Source organism: Eretmochelys imbricata, chromosome 1 (assembly GCF_965152235.1).
Source record: "Eretmochelys imbricata isolate rEreImb1 chromosome 1, rEreImb1.hap1, whole genome shotgun sequence".
NCBI lineage: Eukaryota > Metazoa > Chordata > Testudines > Cheloniidae > Eretmochelys > Eretmochelys imbricata.
In genome coordinates this window covers 264,956,017-264,973,656 of record NC_135572.1, presented here as the reverse complement: position 1 = coordinate 264,973,656, position 17,640 = coordinate 264,956,017, and the positions used below count along the sequence as shown (strand labels likewise).

Below are 17,640 nucleotides of genomic sequence, written 5' to 3'. Positions count from 1 at the left end.
GTCTGCCCTAGCTATTGTTAAGTGCCCTGGCCACTCAGTGGCGGATACTGATGTTGCTAAGGGTAACGCATTTGCTGATGCCTCTGCTAAACATGCTGCTGCCATAGAACCTTCCCCAGATGCATTTCTAGGTTCCCTTTCTGTTTCTATACCGCCGCCGTCCCTCACTGACCTCACCCTGCTCCAAGACTCTGCCCCAGAAACCGAGAAAGAATCCTGGGTTGCCCAAGGTTGCTCTCTACATCCTGATCCTCTACTGGCGCCTTTGTAGACCCCTTTTCACTCTACCCGTCTCTGGCTGCCCTGCTACACGATATTTCGCATGTCGGAAAGGAGGGGATGGTCTCTGCTGTAACTAAGACAGGATGGTGGGCTCCCCATTTTAGCTCCAGAGCAATCAGCCAGCCTGTAGTGAGAAGCATCTAAGTTTGTAAGGGCATTGAAAGTGTTAAGGTCAGCTTAGAATGCATTTTGCTTTTATTTCATTTGACCAAATCTGACTTGTTATGCTTTGACTTATAATCACTTAAAATTTATCTCCGTAATTAATAAATCTGTTTGTTTATTCTACCTGAAGCAGTGCGTTTGGTTTGAAGTGTGGCAGAGACTCCCCTTGGAATAACAAGTCTGGTACATATCAATTTCTTTGTTAAATTGACAATCTCATATAAGCTTGCAGCATCCAGTGGGCATAACTGGACACTACAAGTCGGAGGTTCCTAGGGTTGTTTCTGGGACTGGAGATATTGGCTAGTGTCATTTGGTTGCAAGTAGCTGGGAGCAGCTTACATGCTATAGGCCATGCGTGAACAGTCCAGGAGTGGGGGTTCTCACAGCAGAGCAGGGTAAGGCTGGCTCCAAGAGTCAAGGATTGGGGTGACCTAGCAGATTATCGGTCCAGATACCACCAGAGAGGAATGTCACACCTCCCCCCTAATTTTCCTGGGAATCATGGAACTAAAACCTCTGTAAAACACTCTGACAATGTAGGCAGTTCATGCTTCTAAGCCTCCTTGTGGAGGCCCCCTTCCCTCCTCACCTAATGCATCCAGTTCCAACCCCTGATTTTCATACAGTTTTCTTGTTCCAATTGTCAAACTCAGCTTCAAGGCTCACAGAATTTGTCAGACCACCCTGTTTATTCGCAAAGCGCTTTGCCAATGCACCCAGATATATGTGAGCCCCTCTCTGAGGCTCATGCTAACTTATTTATACAATTAAGCCAAAGCCAATTTAACATAAGAGACAAAAGGAAGCAGAAACTGACAAATATACATACATATCTTATTTGCATACTAACGTTAACCAATCTCCTAGCTCAGTAGGAGCTCTAAGTTAATTAGTTTGAGGACCCATTGTCTCACACTCCTTAATGTTTCTCTTCCTGACAACTATATTTCAACAAACCCTTCAAGTAGCATTTCTTTAATGAATTATAATTTCAAAATAACTCATTCTACTTTCACACCATGGAGAATGGCAGCCCTGGGCTCCCATTCAGATAAGCCAATTATACTCCTTCTCTGTGAACTGAAGCATGCAGCCAGGTATCAAGGGGACCCTGGTCAGGCTCTTTGCTTAATTAACTGTATGAAACCCCAGTTCCCCTGAAACCCCAGCTAAAGGATCAGTTTCTCTAGGGAGAGAACTGACCCCCTCCCCCCCAAGCCAGTAGCCCAGCTGGGATGTACCACTCTCAGTTTCCCAGGTGCACTCCTCACTCCACTCGCTCCAGGACCCCTGGTAGCCATCCATGTGCACCCTTGCCCGCATTTTCCCCCTATATTGTGTGGAGGGCTCCAGCATCTGCAGGGTGAAGATGAGGGGAGGCTCGTCATTGCTGATGTTTACACCCTGGGCATTCTGGGAAGAGAAGAGATGGAGAAGGGGTGAGGAACTCTCTGTCCCATCCACCCACCTCCCCAGCAGAGTCCTGGGCTCCCAGCAGTACCATCACCTACCTCCAAGGAGTCACCAGTCTTCCAATACAAGAATTCATATCTCTGGCCTATATAGGCATAGCTTAGGATCTGTTTTGTCCATCTCAGCTCATACTCCTGCTCTTTCCTCTTTGTCATTGTCACGTTGACAGGCGCACGTGGCTTGACTAGAACACAAACAACACGTTAGGAATATGCATCCATCTCCCAGCTTATCTTCCTGCCCATTCCCTTTCCCACTCTGGGCTGTGGGCAGGACTAAGGATACGCTGGTGCGAAACTTGTTGCCTGAGCAGACTAGCACCAAGGACGGCTAATAGCAGTGTCCCCGTCTGACACATCTCATCTCCACACGCCCATTCTGTACCTCCACACAGCAGTGCTCTGTCGGTGCCAGTCAGGAGCTCCAGTGCTGGGAGCTTCCTTTACCAGCCATCTGTCCCACCCATGCATCACTGTCTAGCTCTCTTGTTAACCACTCCACCTCTCTGCCAACCCAAGCATTTCCTAAGCTGGAGGAGAAACCTCCAGATAACCCTGGGCAGAGGATCCAAATGGGCTCTCACTGTTTTTGTAGGCTTTAATCAGTTTCTCCTCCTTCTTGGGCCGGACAGTTATGAGGTACTGGCTCAGCCTGCTGGGGTTGGTGACATTGATCTCACAGCTGTGGAACAGGTAGTGGCTGCCAGGCAATTCCTCCTCATGGACTGGAGAGCATTCTGTCTCTCTGGGGAAGAGAGCAGCCAGGCCTGAGTGAGCAGGAGGGATGGTCAGATATAGGAGGACAGGAATACGCTGCCATGGGCAGGTCACTTACTCCGATGCCGGTGGGGTTCTGTAGAAGAGCGTGAACAAGACAGAGCTGGTGACCTCTCTCCTCACTTCCCAGCTGCACGTTAGCCGATCAACCCCATTGAAGAGGCAGCGAAGGTTCTTGGGCTGAGCCTCATCCTCTATCGAGGAGACAGTGGTTAGTGTACCTCTGGGAGGGGCAGGGCTGGGAGGGATGGGGAGGACTGTGGAGCTGGGACTGATTGTGATCATTGAGGGAAAAAGGGAAAACTTTTAGACGTAGTCTACACTACAGAGTTAGGTTGATGTAAGTCTGCTTACATTGACCTAAGTAAGTAAGTGTCTACACTAAAATTTCATTCCTGCTGATTTAAAGCACCTGCTATGCTGACTTAATATCTCCACCTCCATGAGCAGCATAGAATTTAGGTTGATGTAGTTCGGTCAAAGCAGTGTCAGTGTAGACACTGCGTTACTTACATCGGCTGTTAGTGGCCTCCAGGAGGTATCCCACAATGCTCCATTTTGACCACTCTGGTCACCATTTTTAACTCCATTGCTTAGCAGCCAGGTACACAGGAAGCCACCCCTCCCCTTTAAAGCCCTGTGAATTTTTGAAGTTCCATCTCCTGTTTGCCCGGCTTGGAGAGATCACCTAGCAACTCTCGAGCATGCCTAGCAACTACCCCGCTGACCATGCTGGCTACATGCTGCAGACACGCTCCTGCCTGGAGTACACTGGGATGCGGGGGGGGTGGGTCGGATCTCTTGGGTCTGTCAGGAGAAGAGGCTGTGCAGGCGCAGCTCTGATCCAGCCGTAGAAATGTCAACATCTGGGAGAAGATCACTTGGGGCATGGAGGAGAAGGGCTACAGGAGGGACCAGCAGCAGCACCATGTGAAAGCCAAGGAGCTGTGGCAGGGAGGCTAAAATCACTCTGGTGTGTAGCCACAGACCGGCCATTTTTACAAAGAGCTGCATGCCATCCTCAGTGGAGACCCCACAACCACCCCAAAGAGCCCCATGGATATTTCAGAGGAGCCCTAGTCACAGGCCCCTGCCATGAACAGTGAAGACGAGGTGGAGGAAGAAGAGAAGGAGGAGAATGGGGGTCAGGCGACTGGTGGTTCCAGCCTCACAGTGAGCCAGGACCTGTTTTTGAGTCCTGGGCAGTCCAGCCAGTCCCTACAGTCCAGCACAGGTGAGTCTGATGCAGGGGAAGGAACCTCTGGTAAGGCTGCAGTTTGCTTTGAAATTAGAGGGATGGAACCCCCAAAGTAGCAGTACATATCTGTTGATTTACTCTTTTTTTACTTAGGTTAGAAGAGGTAGTGAAGTAACCAATAGAGGTAGTGTTGCTATCTGCTTTTCATTCCCCTGTAGAGTTAGGCAGAAGCGTCCCCACAGAACAGTTTGTTTATGTGCACCAGGATGTCCCAGGAGTCCTTCATAGAGATCTTAAGGAAACTTTACTGGAGGTAGTCTGCAATCCCCTGCTGAAGGTTTCTGGGGAGGGCTGCCTTATTTCTTCCACCATGGTAGGACATTTTCCCACACCACTCAACAGACATCTATTCCATCTCCGCCCTTCCCCGGTGGAAACTTTCCCTCCTTTGCTACACGGATGTTATGCAGAACACAGCAGGCAGCTATAACCACTGGGATTTTTTTCACTGAAATGACTCACTTCTCCACTAGGGTGAGCAGATAGCAAGTGTGAAAAATTGGGATTGAGTGCAGGGCAATAGGTGCCTATATAAGACAAAGCCTTGAATATTGGAATTGTCCCTATAAAATCGGGACATCTGGTCACCCTATTCTCCACTGTCAATGAAGATCTCATTTTGGTGTCTCTGAGTTGGAGGGCTGGGGCGAGCTCTGTACACAAATCCAGGCATATGGCCTTGCACATCCAAAAGTTCTGCAGCCACTGCGCATCATCCCAAACACGCATGACAATGTGATCCCACCAGTCAGTGCTTATTTCTCAGGCCCAGAACCAGCTCTCCATCATATGCAGCTGCTCCGTAAATGGCACCAACAACTTTGAATTGTTTCTTTCTATGTCCCACAGTAATCTAGCCTCCAAGGAATCATCATAGAAACCACAACTGCATTAAAAAGGCAAGAAGAAAAGCAACAGGGCAGTCTGCAAAATATCTTCAGTGTCTGTATACCAATGCAAGGAGTATGGGGAATAAGGAGGATGGACTGGAAGTCATGGTATATGAAGAAAATTATGACTTAATTGGCATTACAGAGACTTGGTAGGACACCTCTCATGATTAGAGGGATATAGTTTGTTCCAGAAGGATAGGTAGGGGGAAAAAAGGAGGCAGCATTGTGCTGTACATCAAGAATGTAGACACTTGCTCTGAGGTCCAAGAGGAAGTGAATGGCACACATACTGAGAGTTTCTGGGCGAGGATAAAAATGGAAAAGCATAGTAGCAATGTTATGGTGGGGGTCTATTATACAGCACCAAATCAAGAAGAGGAAGTGGATGAGGCATTCTACAAGCAGGTAACAAGATTAGCTAACACACATGAGCTAGTATTAATGGGGGATTTTAACTCCCCTGATATCTGCTGGCAGACTATTACAGCAAAACATAATATGTCCTTCGAAATCTTAGCATGTGTAGGGGACAACTTTCTGATTCAGAAAGTTGAAGTAACAACTAGGGGGTCATCCATTTTGGGCCTGGTATTGACCAAAAGGGATGAATTAGTTGTGAACATGAAGGTGGCCGGGAACTTGGGAGGAAGTGATCATGATCTGATAGAATTCAAGATCCTAAGGAAAGGAGGACATGAGAACAGCCTAAAAAGAACACTGGACTTCAGAAAGATAGATTTCAACCAACTTGGAGAAATAGTAGGCAAGGTCCCATGGAAAGACCAATTAGGAAGAAAAGGAGCCAAAGTGGGCTGGCGGTTCCTAAAAGATGTAATATTAGAGGCTCAACATCAAGCTATTCTAATGCAGAAGAAAGATAAGACGAGTCACAGGAGGCCAATGTGGCTGCACAAGCAGTTTTTTACCTATCTAAGAACCAAATGGGACACATCCAGTCAATGGAAGGAGGGGCGTGTCACCAAGGAGGGTCACACATGGGAATAGTGTGAGTGTGTAGGGACAAAATCAAGAAAGCCAAGGCAAGAATGGCATCTGGCAAGGAATGTTAGAGACAACAAGAAAGAGTTCTACAAATGTGTCAGATGAAAAAGAAAAATCAGGGATGATGTGAGCTGCTGTTCAATGGAGAAGGTGAGCTGGTAACAGAAGATAGTAGGCACTGAGCAGCTATGCCTTCCTTTGTTTCAGTCTTTCACAGAAAATAACATGTGACTGGATGACTAGTGTAGTTACCATACATAATAAAGAGGAAGGGATGCAGATCAGAATAAAGAACACATCAGAGATCTTTTGACTAATTTGAATGAATTCACGTCAGCAGGGCCGGATGCTATTCACCCCAAGGTGCTGTAGGAATTAGCTGAAGAAATCTAGGAGCCACTTGTGATAATATTTGCAAACTCATGGATGACAGGAGAGGTCCCGGAAGACTGGAGAAGGGCTAACATAGTGCCCACCTTTAAAAAGAGGAGCTGGGAACCATCGACCAGTCAGCCTGACCTCAATTCTTGGGAAGCTACTAGAGCAATATTTAAAACATTCAGTTTCTGAATACCTGGAGGATGAAGGGTGATCACTGGCAGCCAGCATTGATTTACTAAGAAGAAATCATGCCAAACCAGCCTGATTTCCTTCTTTGACAGGGTAACTGGTTTGGTGAATGGGGGAATGCAGTGGACATAATATACCTGGACTTCAGCAAAGTTTTGGACACAGTCCCACATGACATTCTGATAAGTAAGCTGGAGAAATGTGGACTCAGCAGAACTACCATTAAGTGCATGCATAATTGGTTAAACAAACACAAAGAGTAACAATTAATGGAATGATGTCGGATTGGAAGGGGGTCTCAAGTAGGGTTCCACGAGGATCTGTTCTGGGTCTGGTGTTATTTAACATCTTTTTACATGACCTGGATGTAGGAATAGAGAACATAGTGATCAAATTTGCAGATGACATAAAAGCTGGGGGAGTTGCAAGCACTTTGGAGGATAGAGTTAAGATGCAGAGGAATCCTGATAAATTGGAGAATTGGGCAATAGACAACAAAATGAAATTCAACAAAGACAATGTAAAGTGCTACACATAAGGAAGGGGGGAAAATGTACAAATACAGACTTGCGGATAGGGCTTGGCAGCAATACTGCTGAGAAGGATCTGGGAGTTGTGGTGGATCACAGCCTCAACATGAGTGAGCAACGTGAAGCTGCTGCAGAAAAAGGTTGCATTAACAGAGGCATAGCATGTTAGTCAAGGGAGGTGATAGTTCTGCTCTACTTGCTGCTGGTTAGGCCTCAGCTAGAGTATTATGTCCAATTTTGGTCACCAATGTATAGAAAGGATGGAGAGAAACTGGAAAGGAGTCAGAGGCAGGCAACAAAGACCAAAGGGATAGAATGCAAGCTCTATGAGCAAAGGCTGAAGGAACTGGGTACGTTCAGATTTGAAAAGAGAATAAGGGGGGACATGATAGTGGTCTTCAATACTTGAAAGGCTGCCATAAAATATGAAGAAAGGTTGTCCTCTCTTGCTACAAAAAGCTGGACAAGAGGCAATGGGTTCAAACTATAGCATAGCAGATTTAGTTTAAATCTCAGGAAAAACTGTAAAAACAGTAGGACAATGGAACAGATACCTAGAGAGGTAATGGAAGCTCATTCTCTGAAGGTTTTCAAAAGCAGGCTGGATAGCCATCTGTCTTGGATGGTTTAGACACAAGAAATCCTGCATCTTGGCAGTAGGTTAAACTAGATGACCCTTGCGGTCCCTTCTAACCCTGTGATTCTATGTTTCCCCATGGCTCCTCTGGCAGCTCTGCAAAAATTGCAAGATCAAGCGCCCTGTGCTCACAACGCTCATCACAATAGCTACCCACAGTGCACTGCTCTCTGCATCTGATGAGGATGCGCACCACCAACACAAAGAGCATAGTGTGGACACACACAAATGATTTAATTACTGCGGAGGCTGTATGCCAATGTAACTTCGGTCAACATAATTTAGTAGTATAGAGATGCCCTCTGTTTCAGGGTTTTCTATAGGAGCCCAGAGCATTAAGCTGGTCCATTCATCCAAAAGATACAATCCACGTATTGCGAGACACAGAGAGACTGGCCTCTCCTGAGCCCACATTCCAAAACCCACCATCTCCATCGGCACTCACTGGCCCTGTTGCTGAGAGGCTGGATACTGAGCACACCTAGAAGGGTCCCATCAAAGCGAGGGGTATGAGGTGCAATGGCAGGGGAAGTGTGTATAAGGAGCTTCTATTGCCCCTGCCAGTCCTACACTTGGACTGGTACCTGTGCCGTGGGACTAACCAGAGAGCTGAAGTTTCCACGGCTCCTGCTCTGCTACCTGTCAGTGACATCAAATTCACTTCATATAACAGAGCACCAGTGAAACGGGACCATTTTCATCAAATTCCGGAGATTTTCCAATGTCATCAGTTCAGCCCCCAAATCCTTTGGAAGCAAAACACAATATCCCTCTGCTGCCAGCATCTCATCACGTCCCTCCTTCCCCCCATGGCCCCTCAGCCTCCAGAATTACCTTCCTGGGACCTCCAGGACACAGCAGTGCTCCATTCGCTGGACTGCCCAGACCAACCAGCGCCCTGGCTCGGCTTGGATCGCACACGAGCAACATAGGTGCTGCCTGGCACAAGGGCATCACGCCTCAGCAGGTAGTGGGAGGTGCTTGCGACTGACACCGAGGAAGATTTCTGTCAATGGGGAAGAGATAGCGAGGAGTCAGGGGTGGTGAAGAGAGAAAGAGAGAGAGAGACATGTTAGAGAGGCATGGGAGGATCCATTTCTTGGCAATTCTGCTCAGCCAAGCACAGCCAGCACTGTGATCCCTGGGTAAGGAGGAGCCAGATGCTCCTTGTGCAGGGCTCATTGTTCTTATAGCACACAGGCTGCTTTTTAATTGCTAGATCTCTGGTCTTAACCAGCCAAGGCCATGGCTGGACGGCACAGGACTTCTAAGATGCACACACAGCTAGCTGCAGCATGCATGGACCCACGGTCTGGGCCATTCAGGTTTCAGAGGATCGGCTGGGTTCAGCAGCAGCCGAGCAGGTTTCAGAGGATTGCAAAGGGTTGTCTTCTGCAACCAAGAACAGCACATGCCAATGCTTAAGCATATCTCATGCCTACCTCCCAGGATTCCCACTCCCGCTTGTAGGTCACTTCAAACTCCAATGCATCATATACCCAGTGGCTTCCCTTTCTCTCTCCAGCTGCTTCCCAGGCCAGCAAGAAGTCACCTGCTTCTGTGACATTGATCCAGAGCTTCTGAGGTGGGAGGGGCTGGACTGGAAATGAGAAGGGACAACATGGGTTGCAGTTATTAGTAGATGGGGATGGGGAGTGGGCAGAGGGCCTGTCTAGTTCTTATCTCCGTAAGGAAGGACCCAGATCTGCCTAACTTCAGGCTTTTGTGGGATTTATCAGGACTGCTGCAACAAAAAAGAAAAAAAAATCTAAGGCCTGTTGGCACTTGGCAGTGCAACAAGTAGAATTGCCAAGGCCATAGTGAAAATGGTGGTGAGCAGAATAGAAGGGTAATAGGGAATTGAGTGCTGTATTCATTTAAAGGTGAAGTCATATTAATGAATATTTTTCTGAGTAAAAAGGTTTGTTTGAGATCATTTTTTTCCTAATGGCAGAGACACTGAGCCAGCGCAAGAGGGTGGGTCAACTGGGAGGAATACATCCGCCTTTTCCATTGTAGGCAGGCAAGGAAGGAATCCGTCCATCCATCATCCTCTAAGTGAGAAACGGGAACACGGGCCTCACAATGGAAATGAAACTATTCCCGGCAAGATAACAGGCTGACATGCAGAAGTAAGGTTCAAAGTTAGAGATCAGGATTCTTGACTAGGGTTAGGGGATCAGGCAGAGGAAGAAGTATTAATTTCAAAGGATCTCAAATATTCCTGGGGAGAAGAGAGCGGTGGGTGTCTCGCCCTTACCATTCTGGAAGAGGCTGATGTTCAGCTTGGCCTGCAGCAACCGATCAGGTTTGAAAGTGTAACTGTCATGCACCCCAACTGCAAAAAGGGTGCTGTTCCTGTAGCAGCTCCAGCCGACACAAAAGTCCTGGCAGACAGGCAGCCTCTTGGCTCCCTGAGGCTCACATGGGATCTGTATGCTTTTCCTGTGTGTAAAAAGAGAGACCTAGGAGAAGCTGATTTAGGTACAGATAGAAAATTCAAAATTAGGCTCCTGAGACTTTCCCCACATTCTGTTCTAGTCTATATAGATTCTTATGCTGCACTCATCATCGTAGCATCTGAGCGCCTTCAAGTAGATCATTAAGCAATGTGACTTCACCTCTGTCATCTGTGGCTGGGTCTCTCATCCTCTCCCCAGGGGGAAAAGCATGTGAAGTGCAGTGTCTCGTGTTAGTAGGGATTTTTTTTTAAATATACACATGTTGCTATGTATTTATATTAAAGAAGGCATGTCAAAGAGATAGTCTCGCACTTGGAGTGGAAGGTGAGGTTGTGACTGTTGTTAAGTTTCCACAGAAGTTGATTCCACAGTCTCAGACTGGCCCCTGAGAAAGCTCTGTCTCCAGCACAGATGAGCATTACTCTTAGTGACAAGAGTTCCATTGTGCCAGAGGAGCAGAGTTGTCAACCACAATTTTTGTTCGAGAACATTAGATGGCCCATTAGATGGCTTGCGCCCCGACCCTGGAGAGCCTTGAAGATAAGGATGAGACCTTTAACTTGATTTACACACTGTAAGGAGAGTGATCACTTTAGATAAGCTATTACCAGCAGGAAAGTGGGGTGGGGGGAGAGAAAACCTTTTGTAGTGATAAACATCCATTTTTTCATGGTCTGTGTATATAAAAACATCTTCTGTATTTTCCACAGTATGCATCCGATGAAATGAGCTGTAGCTCACAAAAGCTTATGCTCAAATAAATTGGTTAGTCTCTAAGGTGCCACAAGTACGCCCTTTCTTTTAACTTGATTTGAAATTCTGTGGGAAGCCAGTGTAGAGAGCGGAGGACAGTGGTGGTGAGTTCCTGGTAGCCTGAGGAGACACATTGCAGTGTTCTGTACTACCTGGAGTTTCCTACACACTGAAGGTTTCATGCCCAGGTACTTTGCCTTGCTGTGGTCCAGCTGAGAAGTGACAGAGGGGTGAATAACTGAAGCCAGGTCCTCTAGGATGGGACCGAGTCTCCCAGCCAACCAGAGATGATAAAAAGCGTTACTTGCTGGCGCTGCTATGTGGGAGCTTAGGGTCGGCAAGGAATCCAAGAGTACTCCTCAACAATGGACAGAACTGACCTATTGTGGGTATGTGACTTCAGCCAAAAGACTGCACTGTGGGCGCAAACTCTTCAAAATGCTTTCCTCTGCCCACCAGCATCACCTCTATCTTGCTCTGGTCCAGCTTCAGCCAGCTGTTCTTCACCCATGAGCTGGTCTCATCCAAGCACTGGGACGTCTTGGTGGTAGTGGCGTGCTTGTGTGCGGTGAAGGGTAAGTAGTGAGCTGTGTTTCATTGGCATATTGCTGGCACTAGTGTCCATGTTGTCTGACTAGTTCACACTCATCCCAGGATCCATCCTCACAGCTCATCTTCTGATTGGACTCCAGAGCATTCTCTCCAAGGTCAAGTCCTTGTGCGGGTTCTTTTTCCAGAGGTGATGGGCTCACTTAGGTCCCAATCCAAAGCCCAGTGAAGTCAGCGGGAGTCCCTCCACTGACTTCAATAGGCATAGGATCAAGCCACTAATGATTTCAGCATCTCTTCCCCAAAAGACAATAGAAATGATACCTTTCTATTTCCCACCACTTCCCCCCACTCCTAAACCCTGACCTCTATTTTCCTTATCTCCCCATCTCTTGCTTTCCACACATCCCCTTTCTGTCCCTCTCCCTTTCTGCCCACCACATCCCTCGGGGCCTGATGGCTCAGTTCCCCTCTCAGAAGGAAACAGATGTGGTGGGCAGATGCTGAGGTACACAGCCCAGTCACTCTGGGAGGAAACCCAATTGCATAACTAGGCATAACCACTTCTCTTTTCGCAGTCTCTCCACCCATCCTTATTTTGCAGACATGACCTCACCAGAACTATGTTCCTTCTGACGCTGCAACAAAGAAGAGCCAGGGGAAAGTTTGGGAGCGGGGAACCATCCCTCTCTCTTCTGCTGATGAATAAACCTCAACCCAGCTGTATTCTAATGCCTCTTTCTCCACTCCAGGTGCAGTAAGCTAACAGGCCCTGCCATCACTTACAACTGGGATCCCCCAGAAAAATCAAGGGAGAGTGATAGAAAAGGTAATGAAAATAAACTGGTCAGCGCACCTTCCCGTATCTCCCCATCCTTCCAATGCAGACCTAAAAGAGTCTCCAAATTCCACCCCCCAGCAAGGCCAGCACAGGTGTCCACATGCGCCTCAAAGCCCGGCTGCCAACTTGGATCCCTTTCCCTCCTCCCATTCCCAACTCTTAGGTTCAGCAGCCACAGGCCTCTTATGTCCTTCTGCAGCAGAGCAGGGCTCAGGCACTTACTTGTCTATATTGTCCTCATGGTGAAGAGTCACATTGAGGAAGCGACGTGCCTCTGTGCGCTCCTGCCATGTGCAGGTCGTCTGGGAGGTGTAGTCATTGTAGCAGTGCAGGCTCTGCATCGGGAGGCTCTCTGCAGGGCGAAGGAAAGCACAACGCTGCCGGTGGGTCATAGAGATGGGCAGTGAGGAATAACGGGATGTGCACACCGGTGCCATGGCGGGAAGGGCAAAGATGGGGGAAGGAGGCGCGAAAGGGTAAACTCTCCCGGGAGTCCCTCGCATGTCAGTTAGCTCAAAAACATGGACAAAAACCTCCCCCTCCCCGACGCTCACAATCCAGAGGCTGGAAAAGAGAGGTTTACTTACCAGGAGCTGTGGTAATGAGAAAATTGTCCCTGTGCATTCACAGTCTGGCTAACTTGTGTGAGTCTCTCATGATTTTGGTAATTAATTGATCTTTAAATATTCATGGTAAATAGGCCTAATGGCCTGTGATGGGATGTTAAATGGGGTGGGATCTAAGTTACCCAGGGAAGAATTTTCTGTAGTATCTGGCTGGTGAATCTTGCCCATTTGCTCAGGGTTTAGCTGATCGCCATATTTGCGGTTGGGAAGGAATTTTCCTCCAGGGCAGATTGGAAGAGGCCCTGGAGGTTTTTCGCCTCCCTCTGTAGCATGGGGCATGGGTCACTTGTTGGAGGATTCTTTGCTCCTTGAAGTCTTTAAACCATGATTCGAGGACTTCAATAGCTCAGACATAGGTGAGAGGTTTTTCACAGGAGTGGGTGGGTGAGATTCTGTGGCCTGCGTTGTGCAGGAGGTCAGACTAGATGATCATAATGGTCCCTTCTGACCTTAATATCTATGTATCTATGAGTGTCGGGCTACTGAGTGTTTTTCTTAAAGCCCCAACATCTGCACTGAGGTTATTACCTGAGAATCTCACTTTTCATGTACAAAAAGTAAGTGTCTGACCTACACGGTTGGGAAGAGAAGCTTGAAGGATGAGCCCTAAATACACCAATGACAAACGACAAATCATCCCCACCTGTACCCCCGCAACTGTATTCTCATTCAAATCTCATGATATTTAAGTCACTCTCAGGATTTTTTAGGCCTGACCCTTGATTTCTGAACACTGGGGGTTGGCAGTTCTGATTCGCATTGTGGGAGTCGCCCTGGTGGTGAGCACACACAACCCTCGTTGAAAGCCATGTCTGTGGGGGATGCATGAGCATCCTAAAGTGTCATGGGTCAGACGACCTCCTCTGCATACTGGAGTGCGCCCACCAACCGCCTCCATTCCTTCTCCTGAACTGCTTTATTATTGTTGAATTATTTCAGAAGGTGTCGCTAGCAGTAATGCACTATATGACATCACATGATGACAAGTCATGCCATAAAATGCCCAAGTGAAGGACTCGGCGATGAAGCGGGGTGTCCTGGTGTGAGCATGGGATTTGGACCTGAGAATAGATCACATAGCTTAATAGCCTCAGAGGTCAGATAGGCCTGGAGACTTGGGTGTCTTTCCCTGAGCGTGTGAGAGATGAAAGCCCTGCCAATAGCACATTGGGCTGGGGAGTGTGATTGCCCCAGCACATCAGACATTCACATCCACCTCTGGAAAGAGAGATGTGCATGAGGCACCTCCTCTGAAACCCATTTTAGGGTCTGTACGGGGTCTGGGCTTGGTGCAGAGCTGGGGCAACAGCAGCTCAGAGGGAACATTGAGGAATTTATAGAAATTCCTCCCTCTCTAAGGTACACTGACCTAGAACAAAGCAACAAACAACTAGCTCTAACAGAGGTGGGCAAACTACGGCCCGTGGGCCGCATCCGGCCCTTCAGATGTATTAATCCAGTTCTGTGTGCCTCCTGGAAGCAGTGGCATGTCCCCTCTCCGGCTCCTACGTGTAGGGGCAGCCAGGGGGCTCTGTACGCTGCCCCTGCTCCAAGCGCCACACCCACAGCTCCCATTGGCCAGGAATCACGGCCAATGGGAGCTGTAGGGTCGGCACCTGCGGACGGGGCAGCGCACAGAGCAGCCTTGCTGTGCCTCCGCATAGGAGCTGGAGAGTGGACATGCCGCTGCTTCCAGGAGCTGCTTCAGATAAGCGCCACCTGGAGACTGCACCCCTGACACCCTCCAAGCCCTAACCCCCTGCCCCAGCCCTGATCCCCCTCCCACCCTCCGAACCCTTTGGTCCCAGCCCAGAGCACCCTCCTGCACCCACAACTCCTCATGCCCAGCCCCACCCCAGAGCCCCCAAACCCCTCCCCCAGCCCGGAACTCCCTCCTGCACCCTGAATTCCTCATTTCTGTCCCCACCCCAGAGCCCGCACGCCCAGCCAGAGCCCTCACTCCCTCACACACCCCAACCCCCAATTTTGTGAGCATTCATGGCCCGCCATACAATTTCCATACCCAGATGTGGCCCTTGGGCCAAAAAGTTTGCCCACCCCTGAACTAGCTCTAACTGTGCACAGATGGGAGATTAAACCTAGAAACAGGAACAGTCAATGGACATGACAGAGGGTCCTGTTTGTTCTCTGCAGTGGTAAAGAAGGAACTAAGGCAGTTCAGAGGGATGGACACCCCTAGACATGGGCCTTTGACACTGACACTGGTGACTTACTCTGTCTCCCTGCCCCTCACATATTCCCCCTTCCTCTCTGTCTCTCTCTCACACACACCTCACACAGAGTCATCCTCCCATTTGTCCACACCTCCAAATGGATATTCGTTCACTTACACTCCCACCCGAATCTACATGTCATTCTATCCCTCCACGCTCCTTCAGGGGTCTGTCTATCCCTGCACTGCACCTCCAGTTCATCCACCTACTCATCAGCCGGCTTGTTCACACATTTGCACAATAGCCCACCTGTCCATCCATCCATCTACTCACTCTCCTGCTCTTCCATCCATCCATCCATCCACTTCTCCATTCATCTACTTCTCCATTCAGCCATTTCTCCATTCAGCCATGCACCCTCCCACCTGTAAGTCCATCCACATTTCCATGCACTTACCATACCATCCATTCACATAAACAATTGCCCTCTTGCCTGTCAATCTAGTCACCAACAGATACATCTGGAATGGCAGAGGGAGCAGTCGAGCAGAGGAAAGGGGGAAAGAAGGAAAGGGAATGGAGGAGAAAAAGGGACTGGAAGGAGGGGAGGGAAAATGATAAAAAGGGCAGGGAAGAAAAAGAAGCTGAAAAGAAACTGAAACTCACCTCGAGATTCTCCGAACCTGAAAGCCCAGCACAGAGCCAGCAGAGCACTCCAGAACGCCTTCATGTTCATGCCAGCCTGAGCCCACCAGCTCAGTCCTGCTCCCTGTGCTCTGGGCTGGTCGCTGGCCTGGGGTTCTTGTACTCACACTTGTTCACTGCTTCTTTGTCACCTGTTAAATGTGGAAGCCAAGCTGTGATGGTCAGGTGGGAGAGGTTGGGACCTTCTATGAGATACAAAACCTCCCCTCCCTGCGCTAAGGGGACCTTTCACTGATCCATCAAGGCCACAAGGAACCATTAGGTCACCTAGTCAGACCACCTGTAGGACACAGGCTGGAGAATAGAATTTACTTCCAGGACCGATTCATTGCAGGATAGAGGGGAATTCAGTCTCCATGTTCATTCACCACTGGGCTTTCCCCACACATATACACACCTCCCTCATTTGTTCTCAAGCCTGCCCTGGAGACTCACCATCCTACCCTACCCCACCCCATCTCCCCCACTCATATACATCTCCCCTCTCTTGGGATGAGATGGGGATTCAGTCTTCATGTTCCTTCAGTTCTGGGCTTCTACCCCATCTGCTTCTCCTCCAGCAAGCCCACAGGTGAGAATTGCTTTGAAGTGATTCCAACTGGCAGTTTGCAGCCAGCTCCCCGGGAATTGCTTTGGGACCCTGACCCACAGGCATAATCCCAAAGGAGCTTTAGTGTCTCTTTTTGTGGGATCTAGCATTGAATTCAGTGGTGCAAAGAGCATGGCCAAATTCTCCACGGGGGTAACTCAACGGAAGTTAGAGTTGCACCACTGGAGAATGTGCCCCCATATTACTGCTTTCTAAAGAGCATGACAGACGCCCCCCGCCTTGGCCCCAGCCACAGAGCCACGCCTCTGTGCTCTGGCGATGTCTGATCAGTGGCTTTTTCCCACTTTGCGGGAGCATGGAGATGGGGAGCCATCCAGAACAACCCCCGGCTTCCTAAATGCCATTTCCTTTGATAGAATCTGGTGTGCTAGACAAGTGAACATTCACCACAGAGAAGAGATCCCACTGTGACTGATGGCTCCAGAGCTCGTGAGCCCTTGTCTGTCTGGGGACAGGCTCTCTTTGCCACGTACCCTTCCCCCAGTAAAGGCGGAGTTTCCTCACCTGAGCCAAGAGCTGCCGGTAGGACAGCCGCCTCACAGCAGGTGGATCGCTGGCCTGCTCAGTTCTCAGTTCCTGGCAGCTGGAGCGTCTTTACGCATACAGGAATCAGCAATGACCACGGCTGTCCAAAACTGGAATGGATCCCCATAGGAAATAATGAACCTGGGGTATTCCCCACGCCTTTTGCCCTCTGAGGGCTTCCACACCCCTATCTGCCTCCTTTCAGGGAGTAGACACAGTCCTGAGCACTCTGGATTTGGAGGGTGAGACTCAGACTCTGAACTTCCTATTTTTGCTGTTTGTTTCATACCCTCGGAGCGCCTACTGATGCAGTTCTTAAAATCTGGGCGGGGAAGGAAGTATTTCTCTTTTCATTGTTATATTGTATTGTTTCTGATTAAACAGTTTCCAGGAATCAGGGGACATGGTTTTCTTGAAATCAAGAGTAATATGCTGCTAACAGAGGCTGGCCCTTGCTTCCTACCTCCTTGCCCCCTCCCGCCACCCCCTCAGACCCTTGGGAAGAAGACAGAAGGAAAAGGGAAGTAGTTCCCTCCCTTCTTGTCCCCTGTTCGTTTCGTCCACCTGCTGTATCTTCCCATAACCTAGATTGTAGATCTTTGGGGGAAGGGATTACTCTTTACTACATTGACCCCTGAAGTCCCAGTGAATTCAGTGAGCTTTGGATCATACTTTAAATAATAAAGAGAGCACAAGAGGAGCTAGAAGAAAATTAGAGGGTGGAAATGTAGGATAACTCACCCAAGAATCCCACATGGTTTTAAATACAACTTCCTGTAACTACCAATTAGCCTTCAACCTAGAGG

At 48.7% G+C, this 17,640-nt stretch overlaps 1 protein-coding gene across 1 annotated transcript in view; it reads right to left on the bottom strand.

Annotated features, from left to right (window-relative positions):
* Window positions 1–17,640, bottom strand: part of LOC144271819 (cytokine receptor common subunit beta-like) — a 33,465-nt gene that overhangs the window by 14,437 nt on the left and 1,388 nt on the right. The window contains exons 2-11 of the mRNA XM_077829389.1: window positions 16,814–16,944; window positions 15,661–15,830; window positions 12,417–12,546; window positions 9,850–10,034; window positions 9,032–9,189; window positions 8,424–8,595; window positions 2,758–2,893; window positions 2,507–2,667; window positions 1,962–2,107; window positions 1,692–1,863 (exon numbers count right to left, since the gene is read on the bottom strand). Of these exons, the coding sequence (XP_077685515.1) occupies window positions 1,692–1,863; window positions 1,962–2,107; window positions 2,507–2,667; window positions 2,758–2,893; window positions 8,424–8,595; window positions 9,032–9,189; window positions 9,850–10,034; window positions 12,417–12,546; window positions 15,661–15,730 (1,330 nt within the window). The 5' untranslated portion in view covers window positions 15,731–15,830; window positions 16,814–16,944. The remainder of the gene's footprint in view (window positions 1–1,691; window positions 1,864–1,961; window positions 2,108–2,506; window positions 2,668–2,757; window positions 2,894–8,423; window positions 8,596–9,031; window positions 9,190–9,849; window positions 10,035–12,416; window positions 12,547–15,660; window positions 15,831–16,813; window positions 16,945–17,640) is intronic.